This window comes from Suricata suricatta, chromosome 6 (assembly GCF_006229205.1).
Source record: "Suricata suricatta isolate VVHF042 chromosome 6, meerkat_22Aug2017_6uvM2_HiC, whole genome shotgun sequence".
In the NCBI taxonomy this organism is placed as follows: Eukaryota; Metazoa; Chordata; class Mammalia; order Carnivora; family Herpestidae; genus Suricata; species Suricata suricatta.
In genome coordinates this window covers 96190172-96205757 of record NC_043705.1, presented here as the reverse complement: position 1 = coordinate 96205757, position 15586 = coordinate 96190172, and the positions used below count along the sequence as shown (strand labels likewise).

The following is a 15586-nucleotide window of genomic DNA, read 5'->3' as shown; positions in this document are numbered from 1 at the left end:
CCAAGGAACAATATGCTACTTCAAAAATTTTCATTAACTCTTAAAATTACATTACTCAGAATATATTTGCAGACTTTTCCTTTCTTAAACTTTTTTCAGTAATATAGTTCTCGTATGAACTGGTATACTTGGACAAAGGGGTCCGTAATTCCTATTTAGAAAAGTTTATTGATCATTATTCCTGCATTACACTTACTGAAAGAAAAATTTAATTGTCCCTGAAGGCACCCAGTCATTTCACATGATCTATACCCTAAGGTTTTTTGTATTAAAAATACAGATTAAATATGAATTTAGTAAAATGCAGCATATAAAATTTCATGCTGAGCAAAAAAAGAGGTCCAAAAAAAAGTTACTCTCTATTAATAGAATAGCTTCCACAGTATTTAAGATGTTTCCTATGTAAATCATACTTGAATACAATTTTTAGAACCATAGTTAAATATATTTTGCAATTTGTTAACTGCAGGTATCCACATCTCCTTCCACCACATAATCTGTTCCTTTGATTAAGTTGGCAACATCTGCTGAGATCCATAGAATGCAGCAAAAAAATTGTAGTGGTTATTTCTCAAGATTTGAGAAATCTGGTCCACCTTTAGAGTAGTTTCCTGAGATTTCTGCTCCACTGAAGTCAAAACCAGGATTCTAAAAGACATGAAAAAAAATGATGAGAAAATAAACCTTTTAAGGAAAAATATAAGTAACCCAAAAGGGAAATGGTAAAGACATGAACTAGCAACTGACAAAACAGGAAATTCAAATGTCAAAAGACACTAAACCTCACTGTAATCACCAAAATAGAACTTAAAACTAGAAGGTATATTTGAATTTTCAGATCTACAAATATTTAGAAAATCAATACGTGTATTAAAATGTTGAAAAGTGTATGGGCAAACATATACTTTAGTAGAAGTGTGAAAACAGATTTTAATAACTAGCATCATTTGAGAGTCTACCTCATGCCAGGCAGGGTTCTAAGAGCAATGCATTTATATCAACATATTTAATCCTCACAATAATACTACAAAGTAAGTACTATCTCACGCTTTAATCTTTCTGAAGGTCATTTCATTTATTCAACAAACATTTACTAACTTACAACTGTTTGGGAGATATCATTAGAGGCATGTGGAATTTAAGAGTGAATAAAACAAAGATCCCTGCATTGGTGGAGCTGCCATTCTTACAGAGGACACAAACAATAAAACTGTAAGTTAGCTAGGACAAGGGTTGGCAAACTTTACCTTAAAGAGCCAAGTAGTAAATATTCTAGGCTATGAAGCCCATACAGTCTCTGCCGTAACTACTTAAGTCTGGTATTGCTATATGAAAGAAAATACACACAAAAAAACAAGCATAGCTGTATTCCAGTATAACTTTACTTCAAAAACAGGGAGTGGGCCAGATTTTACCCATGGGCCACAGCTTGCCAGCTCCAGAGTGTTAAAAGTTGGTGCAAGTGATAGGAAAGGAAAGGAAAGGGAAAAGAAATGAGAAAAGGCAGAATAAGGGAAATGAGATTATAGTATTCAAATAGGATGATCAAAGATCAAATTATGCTCTGCTGTGCAATGACTTGAAAACAATGAAGAAGTCAGCCAAGCTTTGGGAGAACATTGTAGTCAAAAGGACAGAAAGGAAAGACCTGGAATATTCAAAAATACAAAAAGGCCATTATGGCCAAGGTAGTATCACTGAAAGAGACAGTAGTAGAAGAGTCAGGGAGATCATGGACGACCGGATCAGATAAGGCCTGGAAAAAGACTCTGTCTTTTAGTAGACTGAAAGAGTTCTAAGAGAAGCGATGTGTTCTGACTTGCATTTTAAAAGGATTGCTATGCTATTTTGAGAACACTGTATCTTGGCAAGGGTACAAGAGAACCATCAGAAGGCTATTAGAGTAATCTAGGCAAGACATTACAGGTGGTCCAGATCAGAGTGGTTGTAAAGCTGATGGCGACAAATGGACAAACTCTGAATACACTTAGAAGGTAGGGCCAGTAAGGTTTCCTAACAAATTGGATAGGGTGTGTGAGAGAGAGCAAGGAATGGAGGATGATTTCCCATTTCTGAACAAGTAGTTTCCGTCAACAAAGATGAGAAGGCTAGAGGTATAACAAGTGTGGGAGGAAGTCAGGGAATTATGTTGAGTATGTCGAGTCTGATAGGTCATATTGGCAAGTGAAGATGCTGAACACTCAACTAGAAACGTGAACCCAATATTTGGGAGAAAAATCTAGACTAGAGAAACAAATTTGGAAATCACCATTATATACACCAAAATTATCCATCAAAACTTTAATGAGTGCTTTGATCCAGTAACTCTTCTCCTAGATAAATAAACAGAACATTGGAATAGTTTCAAAAAGATGAAAGAACAAACTTTGAAATAGAAAGAATTAGAAAAATCCAAATCTTACCAAAAGGAAAGAGCTAAATAACTAATAATGATACAAATTAGAAAACATTCTGAAGAGTTAGAAGGAAAAAGAAAACAACACAATACATATAGTGTGATCCCGTGCAAACCAACGTATCAATGAGATAATGAGACAAAAACCAAAGAATGGGGAGATGTTAATGAAAGGAACCTATCCCTTTTTTACACTGTTACGTCTTTATTAATTAAATTTTTCTGAGTTCACTCACGCATTACTGGTGTACATTAAGTAAATTTAAACTTATAAATTATGGCACTATAAACAAAACCCTCCCCAGAAAATTTGAAAAAACAAAATCCACAAAAACGAAACACCAGTAGTTTTTCTAACCATTTAACTTTAAAAATTCTTTTAAAGAACTTTTTTTGTGATTTTTCTATAACCAAATTTGAGTTTTAGTTTCAAAAAATAATTTTTCTATGATTTTAAGATGTTTAACAATACATACCTATATACTTATCTGACTTACCTCTTTCTGGAATCTTTCTAAAGTAAGTTTTCTCTGCATTTGGTCTTGCACCCAAGGATCAGCTGCATATTCAGATTCTAGAAGAGAAGTCCAACAATTTGCTGCATCTCTCTTTGTCTTTGTAAGAACGATACGGACCATTTTTCTGTCCTCTAAACAAAAATCACAAAGAAATTAGAGTTCATATTAAATTTTCTATTTTCAAAAACCATTAGGTAATCTTGACATATAACTATTTTCAATACATTTCTATCCCTCTAACTACCAAAGCTGCAAAGACAAAGTACCTAATACAACAGAAGAAACACACTAAGTTGGAAGACAAAATTAATTTTTATTTTTTATTTTTTTAAGCTTACTTTTTATTTTTTGAGAGACAGAGGAGTGTGAGCAGGAGAGGGACAGAGAGAGAGAGGGACACACAATCTGAAGCAGGTTCCAGGCTCTGAGCTGTCAGCACAGAGCTTGACGTGGGGCTCAAACCCACGAACCATGAGATCATGACATGAGCCAAAGTTGAATGCCTAACCAACTGAACCACCCAGGTGTCCCAACAAAATTAGTTTTTAAAAAGATTCCAAGAATTATAGATTCCCCCTTACCCAAAGTCCATGTTCCCTCATCAGCTATTGTTGAATCAAAGAGTTTGCCCTGAAAAATAAACATTTATTTCAATACAAAAATAAAAAGTTTCAGTACATGAAATATTAATATACTAAAAACATAAATATATAATTAATTTTTATAAGACTTTCATGATTTAAGGCTTTGTTAATTTCTTTTTTAATAAATTTTTTTAAATGTTTATCTATTTTAGAGAGAGAAACAAAGTGTTAAGTGGGAGAGGATCATGGAGAGCGAGACACAGAATCCAAACCAGGCTTCCAGGGTCTGAACTGTCAGCACAGAAGCTGGGAGGGCTTGAACTCAGTGTGTGAGATCATGACCTGGGCCAAAGTCGACGCTTAACTGACCACCCAAGGTGCCCCAACTTTGCTAATTCCCTATCTAATCCAGACGTTAATTGTCTAGTCTGGTACAGTTAGTAGGGAGATAAAATTTTATACCATTTCAGCATATTGATAGGTGTTCAACCCTATCTTTCCTCCTAGCAAGTGAAATGGAACCTAGTTCACACTACTTGGAATATTTACTCTGACTACACAAGACTCTCTAAAGACAGATTAGGGCTCCTTAATTTTTAGGAGATGAATAATTACTACTGATCACTTAATAACCAAACGTGCAACTAATATCTGAAATGCCTTAACTTTACCAATTAAAATGAACTAGCTTCCCTGCTGAAATTAAGAAATGATGCCTTTTAAAATAAACATTAAAAAACTGGTTCAATCTCTTTGCTGGGCAATGTAGCATCAAAAAATTTTAAAGCACATACTGTAGTTCTGATTTCAGATAAGCTGTGATGAAACTTGTTTTAAGAAAGAAATCAGCAGAACATAAGTTTAAAAGAGAATGCAGGGGCACCTGGCTCAATCGGTTAAGTGTCTGACTTTGGCTCAGGTCATGATCTCATGCTTTGTAGGTTGGAACCCCGCATTGGGTTCTGTGCTGACAGCTCAGAGCCTGGGGCCTGTTTCAGATTTTCTCTCTCTCTCTCTCTCTCTCTCTGTCTGTCTCTGTCTCTCTCTGCCTCTCCCTTGTCCGCACTCTCAGTCTCAAAAATAAATAAACATTAAAAAATTTTTTAAAAGATAAGAGAATGCATCTGGGGCGGCCGGGTGGCTCAGTCGGTTGAGTCTCTGACTTCAGCTCAGGTCCCGATCTCGCAGTTCATGAGTTCGAGACGGGTGACAGGCTCTGTGCTGATTGCTCAGAGCTTGAAGGCTGCTTCGGATTCTGTGTCTCTCTCTCCTCTGCCCGTCTCCTGCTCGCACTCTGTCTCTCTCTCTCTCAAAAATAAACATTTTTTAAAAATTAAAAATATAAAAATAAACACATCATTTAAAAAAATAAAATAAAAGAGAATGCATCTGCTCAAATCTATTTTGATTTCTTGCTACTTGCCAAATTTAAGTTTTAGGAAATGAAATTAAAACATCACATGAACACATTTTTCATATTTCAATACTAGTGAGAAAAAAACCCTACTAGTCTAAAACTACATCTAAAATCCTAAAGTTGAAGTTACTGCTAAATTGTAAATAAAGTTACTAGAATTACTAAGGGAAATTTGAATTGTAACCTTAAACCACTGTTCAGTAAACTATGGATTCAACTTTTCGAAAGGTCATTAAAAGCCAAGCCAACATAAATCAATGTCATTCACGTGACTCTCTCCTTTTCTCTGAGGCACGTAAAGCACTTCCACATATTAAAAAAAAAAAAAATGGCTAGCACCTAGTGTACTCTAGTTACCTACCAAGCACTTGCCCAAACTCTTAATTCCCATGGATAGCTGTTATGCTCAAAACAATCCTATCAGAAAGGTACTATAATTACCACACTTTGTGGATTATGACATAGGGAATAATCTCTTGCTCAAGGTTACAAAATTAGAGAAACGGCAGAGAAAGGTATCCTACATCAAGGAATCTCCCTTCACTACACTATCATCAAACATCTTGAGCACGTAATCCGGGAAAGAAGTCCAACTTCAAAGTAATTGAAGTTAACTATAAAGCTTATCCAGGAAAAAGTTCTCAGATCCAAGAAGCATAATGAGAATAAAAGAGGTAGCATTCTCTCCAAACACCTCTAGACTATGTGCTTAACCACTCCACAAACAAACATGCAAATTTCTTCTCATTTTGATGAAAAAACAAATCACCTGACATCATCTCTGAATCCTCATCCCTACATCCTTAACCTTTATTTTCATTACTTTCCCGTGACTGCTTAAACATTTATTAGTTTCTTATAGCCTCCCTACAAGAACTTACGTCTTGCTCACCTCTGACCTCTTAACACCTAAATCAGTGCCAGTAAAAAAACATGTGTATGATAAACATTTGTTCCTACAAAGATCCAAGGGAAGACCCGCAGAGGAACAAAAGCAGCAGCTTCACTGGGTTGAGAAATAAAGGCAGAAAATTGGGCTCCTCAAATCTCCACGGTCAACTCAGCACCACTGGGGTCTCCGACCAGAACAAAACTAGGCCAATGCCATCGTTCTTTCGGGCAAGGAGCCATTCGGCAATCCAAGCCTTTCTATGGAAACCATGAACCATAGGACTCGGAGACTTAAGAGGCCAGGAAGTAACTGAGCACAAGCCCCGACTTGCCGCTACCTTAAGGATCTCGCGACCACCCACGGCCAGCGCCACATGCCGGCTCTGCAGGCCGCACTGGATATCCTGGGCGCGAGTGCCTGGCGGCACCTGAACTTCAATGAACACCTCCTCCAAGGTCTGGTACCACTGGCCCCACGGAGTCCCGCACGGAACCACCCCACTGCGCTCCTCAAACGGGGCCGACATACTCCAGGAGCCTCCCAGCTGCAGCCGCAAGAAGCGAAGTGAGCGCACGCGCGGAGTCTCCACGCTTAGGCCACTCCCTGGACTCGCCGCTCAGATCACTGCACATGCGCAGGGACGTAAGCGACGTCTCAGCGTGTGCCTTTTTCCTTTTCAATGGCCATTTAGGACCCTAGCAGTAGCCGGTTTGAAAGAACTGAAACCCAGGGAGTTTACACCCAAGGAACGGTGGGAGTATGTTGGAACCAGTGAAACTAGAACTCACTTCAACTGCAACCTATATGACGCCAAACGCAGACTTCCGACCTCGTCAGCTATGAAATGCGCTTGCGCAAATGCTACTCTTCTGTAAGTTACAATTAAGTAACGTCAGGAATGATTGGACATGGGTTGGGGGAGGGAGGAGGCAGTAATAGTCTCCTATTGGCTGGTAACCGGAACTCACGGAGCCGCTAATTAGACGCGGCGGGGCCGGGTGCGCATGCTCTTTAGATGTTCGTAGCCGGGATTGGCGTGCTCAGGGTTTTGGTTTTCAAACCTGGTGACGTGAAGGTGGGCGGGGAATAAGCGGGGAGATTTGAAACTGTAACCAGTAAGCTGTAATAGGCAGCAGGAAGTTGCGGAGAACCGCTAGGGACCTTCGGTTTGTGGAGCTGGTGGTCAACATGTCCTTTCCTAAGGCGCCCCTGAAACGATTCAATGACCCTTCTGGTGCGTACGGGGAAAGGAGCTGGGGGAATGGGATAAGTTGTCACGACCTTGCCCCTCTCGGTTCCCTTCATCAGTGGCAAATTGGCGATTTTAGGGCTAGAGTGGGTTTCCTTCAACTGATTCGTTTTTCTGGAACCTATACGAAGCATTTACTACATGCCTAGCACTATTCAGAGTGAGAAGGATACAGCAGTGAATGAACCACAGTCCCAGCCCCATGGAGCTTGCATTCAAGTGGACAGTACAAGCCAATAAACAATTAAGTCTGTGGAAAAACTAAAGCAGGGGGAAGGAAATGGGGAGAAGGACACTATTTGGCTATTTAGTAGCTATTTGATGGTCAAATCCAGAAGGCCTCACTTATTTAAAAAAAAAATTGATTCCTGTTTTTCATATGAACTTGTGGGGGTTTTTTGTTTGTTGTTGTTTTTGGTTTTTTGGTTTTGGGGGGTTTTTTTGGATATTCCACTCGAATAAAAGAAAGCTGATTGGTAATGGCAGTTTATGGGTAAAATTGTGGTAGCAGGACTTACTGAGAATATTGTTAATAAAGTAATAACAGGTAATATCAACAGTACCATGCTCAGTATTTACATTAATTATTAATTCTTTAATTCCCCAACATTCCTGAGTTACACAACCAAACTAGCAGAAGTAGGACAGGAAACCAGACTTCCCTGAATCCATCCTGTGCTCTTAACCACTGTAGAGCACAAGCAGGATAACCAGGAAGACTCAGGTGTGGTTGGTGAGGCACTCATTCAGTAGACACAAACTGTATGCAGGGACTGTGCTAAGGTCTTCCCTATTAGATCTGGTTTATTCTTTCCAACAGCCAGGTGAGAAAGGTACTAATACTGTCCTCATTGTACACGTGAGGAAAGGAGGAGTTTTATAACTGTACTGAGTCCATGATTTATCCATTACCCATTATAATATATATTTTTTAATGTTTTATAAATTTATTTTTGAGAGAAAGAGCACATGCATACAAGCAGGAGAGGGAGACAGAGGATCTGAAGCAGGTTCTGTGCTGTCTGTGCTGTCTTTAACTTGTTAGCCAACATGCAAATGGAAATAAGAATCACTTTGTTCACAAACAAAGGCCAAGTGACAAATGGATCAGCACAAGCATATTTTCTAAATTAAGAGATTCAGGCAATGTATTATTTCCTGGCTATTCAAAGAACCTTCTCTTGAGTTCTCTCAGCAGTGTGTCTTTTAAGGAGAATTTTATTTTCTTTATAACAGATTAAACTGGCTTTACTAGTGTCACAAAATTTCAGATTCACAGTTTCAGGAGAAATAATAGTTATCATTTATTTGATGCTTTGTGCATATGTGAGTGCTGTAGAGATTTCTCTTGTTACTCTAGTAATCCAACAACTACAAGATACTCTTTTATTCCTGTTTCATAACTAGGGAATTCAGCCTCAGTTGGAAATAACTTTCCAGGGGTCTTAAAGCTAGATTAGAAAATGAGAGTGTATAATGTTCTCTTTTTTTTAAATGTGTTTTTTATTTATTTTTGAGAGACAGAGAGAGACAGTGCGAGCAGGGGAGGGTCAGAGAGAAAGGGAGACACAGAATCCAAAGCAGGCTCCAGGCTCTGAGCTGTCAGCACAGAGCCCAATGCAAGGCTCGAACCCACAAACCTTGAGATCATGACCTGAGCTGAAGCTAGCTACTCAACCAACTGAGCCACCCAGGCGCCCCAAGAGAGTGTAATGTTCTCATTCACATCTTTTCCCTATGACTGAAAGTACTTGGCACATAGTAATCTCTATTGATTGGCATACAAAACTGGATTTGAACCCTGATGGGGTAACTACAAAACTCTATTCCCATTCTGACATCCCCAGTGACTTTCTATGTTTCCGTCACCATACTGCCAAACTCAACCCTGAGCAAAATACTGGGGTTACAGGCATGATCAAGAGAGTTTCTAATTTCAACCAATTTTGTCTAACTTGGGAGATAAATAAGTACATTATGTTAGGTGGGAAATAGAAAAGTGTATTAAAAGCCATTACAAAAGGGTTGAGTTCTTTGATAAGAACACTATTCACAGGCTGCTATGGAAGGAAGTTTCCAGCCTGATTTGGGGATTCAGAGAAAACTGGAAGAGGCTAAGATCTGAAGGGTAAGTGAGAGTTAGCCAGGCAAACTGGAAGATGGGCTGTCCATTCTAAGTGGAAGAAATAGAAAATAAAGACATCTGTAAATTTGAAGCATAAACATAAAATGTTTGGTTTGTTTACAAGTATTGACTACCTTTGTCAGTTTCTGAACGTTGTTGATCAAAATAGAAGTTGTGCCAGAAAACTTGTGATCTCTCTCAGGAGATCCCATCCTGTTTGTCTAATGTCCCCTCTCCCCACATTTCTAGCAAGTCATATGTATCTGTGATGTCGTACATTTAAGCATTAGTAAGGAAAAGACCCAGAGCGTGAAAATGGCATGTACTACATGTACTACAGTCTCAAAAAGCCTGGATTTCAACCTAGTTCTTGAATCTAAATCCCCATGACTATCCAATGTGATTCTTTCGTCTTTAGGGAAGGTTTTCTTAAGTAGGATTTTAATTGTTCTCAACTCGCATGATGCTGCTTAGTCACTGTACACCATTCCATCTTTTGCTGGCCCATATCCCCTTTTGAGAGTGTAGAACTAATGATGAACCAGAATACAAGAATTTAACAGCATTTTATTTTTTAGCTGCTCTGACAAGTCTAGACCAGTGCTTCTCACACTTTTCCACAGAAACATTCCTAAAAGCAGAGAGCAGGGCATCTTCCTGGCTCAGTTGTTAGAGCATGTGACTCTTGATCTGAGGGTTGTAAGTTCAAGCCCCAGGTGGGCCTAGAGCTTTATAAAAAAAAATTTTTTTTATGGGGGATCTGGGTGGCTTAGTTGGTTAACTGCCGGACTCCTGGCTTCAGCTAGGGTCATGATCTCACAGATTGTGAGTTCAAGCCCCACATCAGGATCAGTGGTGATGACGTAGAGCTGCTTGGGATTCTCTGTGTCACTCTGCCCCTGCCCTGCTTGCTCACACTCTAAATAAATGAAGTGAAATGAAATAAAATAGTAAATAAAATTTTTTAAATAAAAAATAAAAGTAGAGAGGAAAGAATAACTATAGACTCTGCATACACTCATTCCCACCTCCCTAAAAAAGCTAACAGCATTGCTGGCAGTTTTCTTTAAAGTCTCTTGTTATGTTAAAATATAATATATTCTACTCTGCTCCCTCTGACTCCTATTCCAAATGAGTGACATAGGTGTGTTAAGATGTGCAACCCTTAAACTGCTTTTAGGGAAACCCCTGTCAGCCTCCTGTTTACCCCAAGGTGAAAACAGTTTGTGAAGTGTGAGAGATCTGAGCGAGCCAAGATTAATGTTTCTAAGTCTGCCTTTATTTTAGATGCCCCACTGAATTCTGTACTTCATTTTGGGACTTTCTCCTGATTGGAGATCTGCTTCCTCAACCCCTTATTGACCACATTTAGATCTAAAAGCTCCCAGGATTGGAATCTTTGTATCAGTACATAAAAAATGATCATTATTTCCAGAATCTGATGGTAATTACCTCAGTGACTCTTTTTGAGTAGGGTTGATTCAAATATTATTTTTCTTATATTCAATCTTTAATACAAAGCCATGTTGCTTGTTCTTTCATGATGTTTATTTCAAGACTGTCTTTGCTGTTTTGCTCAGTTGCCTGTGTTCCTTTGACTCATTAAAATAAATATCATTTGGGGGGGCACCTGGGTGGCTCAGTCGGTTAAGCGGCCGACTTTGGCTCAGGTCAGATCTCACGTTCGTGGGTTCGAGCCCCGCGTCGGGCTCTGTGCTGACAGCTCAGAGCCTGGATCTGCTTCCGGTTCTGTGTCTCCTTCTCTCTCTGCCCCTCCCCCTCTCATGTTCTGTCTCTCTCTGTATCAAAAATAAATAAAACGTTAAAAAAAATTAAAAAAAAAGAAAGAAATATCATTTGGGAAGATAATGATGTTCTTCATAAGGAGGCCTGTTTTGTAATATCAGATGGGTGCCATCTTTACATTGAAAAAAGCAAACTATTCTAATGTTTAGTTTTTTTTATTTTTGAAAGAGCATGAATGGAGGAGGGCAAAGGGAGAGGGGAAGACAGGATCTGAGGCAGGCCCTGTGCTTACAGTAACAAGCATGATGTAGGGCTTGAACTCTCGAAACGTGATATTGTGACCTGAGCTTAAGCTGGACGCTCAACTGACTGAGCCATCCAGGAGCCACTGAGAAAACAATTTATTAATGGTATTTTACATTTATATCACTCATACTATGACAGGTTTTTAACTTAAGATCATAAGTAGCATGACATTAGACATTAATTAATATGTTTTATGTTTCCTCTAGGTTGTGCACCATCTCCAGGTGCTTATGATGTTACAACTTCAGAAGTAGTGAAAGGACCGGTATCCTTTCAGAAATCACAAAGATTTAAAAAACAGAAAGGTAATGGATTCCCGAATAACATAATGGTATTATGATCTCATAAGTTTTAAAGTTATGAATAAAAGTATTTAAATTAGAAGATGCCATTGTATTTCTAGAAATGAGAAGCTACAGTTATATTTAAATTTTCTTATTTGATGACTTTACAAAAGAGTCAACTGCAGAATAATGCTATAATCATTTCACTGTTGTATAACCGGGAAAGTTAAGCAAGACACTTACATAGATATATAGTTTCCCTTTTGGTAATCAGTTTAACCTTCTGTCAGAGAATATTAGGAAAATCAGAAAAGTATTAGATGTGTAAATACTATTGTACAACTAATTATTTGGACATACACAGAAAAAAATAACTTTATACTGCTTCACTAATATTTATAATAAGAAATTTGGAAATTGGGTTGTCTGTGTTTCAAACATGTAAGTCCCAACTAAAATCTTTACAATATGTTTTATTATAGAATCACAACAAAATCTTAATGTTGACAAAGATATTACCTTGCCTGCTTCAGCAAGAAAAGTTAAGACTTTGGGATTAAAGGTGAGGAACTCTGATATTAGAGCTGGTTTAGTACTTAAATCATGAAAACATTTCTGAAAGGTAGTTTATTTGACTAGAATGGGTCAAGTGTATAAACTAAGGTTATAAGTAAATCTAAAATTAATAAAAAATATTGTCATTAGAACTCTAGCAAGATTGATATTTCAGCGTACATCATTACTAAATATATTGTTTAAATGTGTCTGGAGTTCAGAATTACAAAATGGTCTCCACTTCTCAGTCATTTCTCTATCTAGATAAATTAACACCTAGTAAGCCTTTAAAAAGTAGGCAGTACTTTGATATATTAGTTCTCATCGTTTGAGATGTTTTGGTTTTGTTTGCTTATATGTGCAGAAGAGTAAATCTTGGTGAAGAAAAAAGAAAAAAGAACATTTTAATGCCTAAAAGAGATTTATTTGCTACTCAAAAACTGCCACGGAGTGGTGGGAGACTAAATTGACTTCATGTTATGACTTGTGCAACAGTCTATTTATTATTACTGTTTCCATTAGTTCATAAAGCAAGTTGTACTTTCTTAAGGAGTTGCAAAGAGTGATTTGTTAAATGTGGGAAAGATTCAAGGTTGGGAAACCAAAGCTTAGACTTGTTCATTTACTTAGTGATTATCTAAGTTTCTTGTTTCATAATATAGGGCTTCATTATCTGGTATGGAAGTGATTAGCCACATGTGGCTATTGAGTACTTCAAAGTGAAGAGCTATATTTTTAATACTATTTAATTTTAAATAATATATAAAAACTGATACTTGTTTCTATTGTTGGAAAACTTAAATGTTTTTGGAACAACTTGGGATGTGTTCCTACTTTTTAATATGCACATTTTATGAAATCTACATACAGATAGCTATTTTATTTTTTTAAATAGTTTATTGTCAAATTGGTTTCCATACAACACCCAGTGTTCTTCCCCATAAGTGCCCTCCTCCATCACCACCACCTCTTTTCCCCCCTCCCCCTTCCCGTTCAACCCTCAGTTCATTTTCAGCATTCAGTAGTCTCTCAAATTTTGTGTTCCTCTCTCTCTCCAACTCTCTTTCCCTCTTCCCCTCCCCCTGGTCCTCCATTAGGTCTCTCCTGCTCTCCTGTTAGACCTATGAGTGCAAACATATGGTATCTGTCCTTCTCTTTCTGACTTATTTCGCTTAGCATGACACCTTCTAGGTCCATCCACTTTCCTACAAATGGCCAGATTTCATTCTTTCTCATTGCCATGTAGTACTCCATTGTGTATATATACCACATCTTCTTGATCCATTCATCAGGTGATGGACATTTAGGCTCTTTCCATGTTTTGGCTATTGTTGACAATGCTGCTATGAACATTGGGGTACATGTTCCCCTATGCATCAACACTCCTGTACCCCTTGGATAAATCCCTAGCAGTGCTATTGCTGGGTCATAGGGGAGTTCTATTCTTAATTTTTTGAGGAACCTCCACACTGTTTTCCAGAGCAGCTGCATTCCCACCAACAGTTTAGGCAGGTGCCCGTTTCTCCATATCCTCGCCAGCATCTATAGTCTCCTGATTTGTTCATTTTAGCCACTCTGCCCAGTGTGAGGTGGTATCTCAGTGTGGTTTTAATTTGTGTTTCCCTGATGATGAGTGAAGCTGAGCATCATTTCATGTGTCTGTTGACCATTTGGATGTCCTCTTTGGAGAAGTGTCTATTCATGTCTTCTGCCTATTTCTTCACTGGATTATTTGTTTTTCAGGTGTGGAGTTGGTGAGTTCCTTATAGGTTTTGGATAATAGCTCTTTATCTGATATGTCATTTGCAAATATCTTTTCCCATTCTGTTGGGTGCCTTTTAGTTTTGTTGATTGTTTCTTTTGCCATACAGAAGCTTTTTTATCTTGATGAGGTCCCAGTAGTTCATTTTCCATTTTAATTCCCTTGCCTTTGGAAATGTGTTGAGTAAGAAATTGCTGCAGCTGAGGTCAAAGAGTTTGTATCTTGCTTTCTCCTCTAGGATTTTCATGATTTCCTGTCTCACATTCAGGTCCTTCAGCCATTTTGAGTTTATTTTTGTGTATGGTGTAAGAAAGTGGTCTAGTTTCATTCTTCTGCATGTTGCTGTCCAGTTCTCCCAGCACCATCTGTTAAAGAGGCAGTCTTTTTTCCATTGGATACTCTTTCCTGCTTTGTCAAAGATTAATTGGCCATACATCTGTGGGTCCAATTCTGAGTTCTCTCTTCTATTCCACAGGTCTGTGTGTCTGTTTTTGTCTTACAACTTGATTTAAATGAATACACACACACAATGGAATATTATTCAGCCATTAAAAAAGAATGAAATCTTGCCATTTGCAATAACATAGATAGCTAGAGAATATAATGATAAGCTGAATAAGTCAGAGAAAGACAGATACCATGTGATTTCATTCAGATGTGGAATTTAAGAAACAAAAAAGAAAACAAGCAAAGGGAAAAAAGAAAATCCAAGAAACAAACTCTTAATTATAGAGAACAAACTGATGGTTGCCAGAGGGGAAGTGGGTGGGGAGATGGGTGAAAGAGGTGATGGGAATATGGATGACGTGTTCTGACGAGCACAAGGTGATGTACGGAATTGTTGAATCACTATATTGTACACCTGAAACTAATAGAACACTGGCAACTATACTGGAATTAAAACTTTTTAATAAAATCATTTTTAAAAAGAAATTGATTTAAATTTCTTGACGAAACAGTTCTGAAATTTTGAATAAATTATAGAACTCTTAGAAAACTAAATTACATACAAGTTTATGCAAAACCCCAAAACAATAGTCCATCCTTGATAGAAAATTCCATCAGGTGAGAAATTAATAAATATGAGACTGACATAGCTGTCTCCACAACTTAGAAGTATATAAAACAGGTTGTGTTTGACATACTTATCCATTTTTTTCCATTTAACATGGAAAAGATAGATACTGAGTTTGGAGCCATTGTATCAGAAAGGCTGTTGGATATAAAAGACATAGAGCAAAAATTATATAGCTTATTTAGAACGAAGGCAGTAAGTAAATTGAAACCAGTTTATACTGGCACGCCTGGATGGCTCAGTCGGTTAGCATCTGGTTAGCATCTGATTCTCGGTTTTGGTTCAGGTTACAATCTCATGGTTTTGGGAATTTGAGCCTTCTTGTGGTCTATGTGCTGACAGTGCAGATCCTACTTGGAATCCTCTCTCTTCTCCCTCTCTGCCCCGCCCAGCTCATGCTGTCTCTGTCTCTCTCAAAAATAGACTTGGGGTACCTGGTTGGCTCAGTTGGTTAAATGGCTGAGTTCAGCTCAAATCATGATCTCACAGTTCATGGGTTTGAGCCCCATGTCAGGCTCTGAGCTCAGAGCCTGGAGCCTGCCTCAGATTCTGTATCTCCCCCTCTCTCTCTGGCCCTCCCCCTCTCACTCTCTATGTATCTCTCTCTCTCTCTCTCTCTCTCTCTCTCAAAAATAAATAAACATTAAAAATTTAAAA

General features: G+C 38.1%; 2 protein-coding genes across 3 annotated transcripts in view; one reads left to right on the top strand and one right to left on the bottom strand.

Annotated features, from left to right (window-relative positions):
- Window positions 1–148: 148 nt before the first annotated feature.
- NUDCD2 (NudC domain containing 2) lies at window positions 149–6600 on the bottom strand. Its single transcript, XM_029942902.1, has 4 exons — window positions 6165–6600; window positions 3516–3564; window positions 2914–3065; window positions 149–648 (listed from the first exon to the last, which is right to left on the bottom strand). Exons 1-4 carry the CDS (start codon window positions 6351–6353, stop codon window positions 565–567), a joined length of 474 nt encoding a protein of 157 aa, XP_029798762.1. The 5' UTR covers window positions 6354–6600; the 3' UTR covers window positions 149–564.
- Window positions 6601–6941: 341 nt separating this feature from the next.
- Window positions 6942–15586, top strand: part of HMMR (hyaluronan mediated motility receptor) — a 42514-nt gene continuing 33869 nt past the window's right edge. For both annotated transcript variants that reach the window (XM_029942901.1, XM_029942900.1), the window contains exons 1-3: window positions 6942–7061; window positions 11460–11558; window positions 12020–12099. In XM_029942901.1, the coding sequence (XP_029798761.1) occupies window positions 7016–7061; window positions 11460–11558; window positions 12020–12099 (225 nt within the window). In that variant the 5' untranslated portion in view covers window positions 6942–7015. The remainder of the gene's footprint in view (window positions 7062–11459; window positions 11559–12019; window positions 12100–15586) is intronic.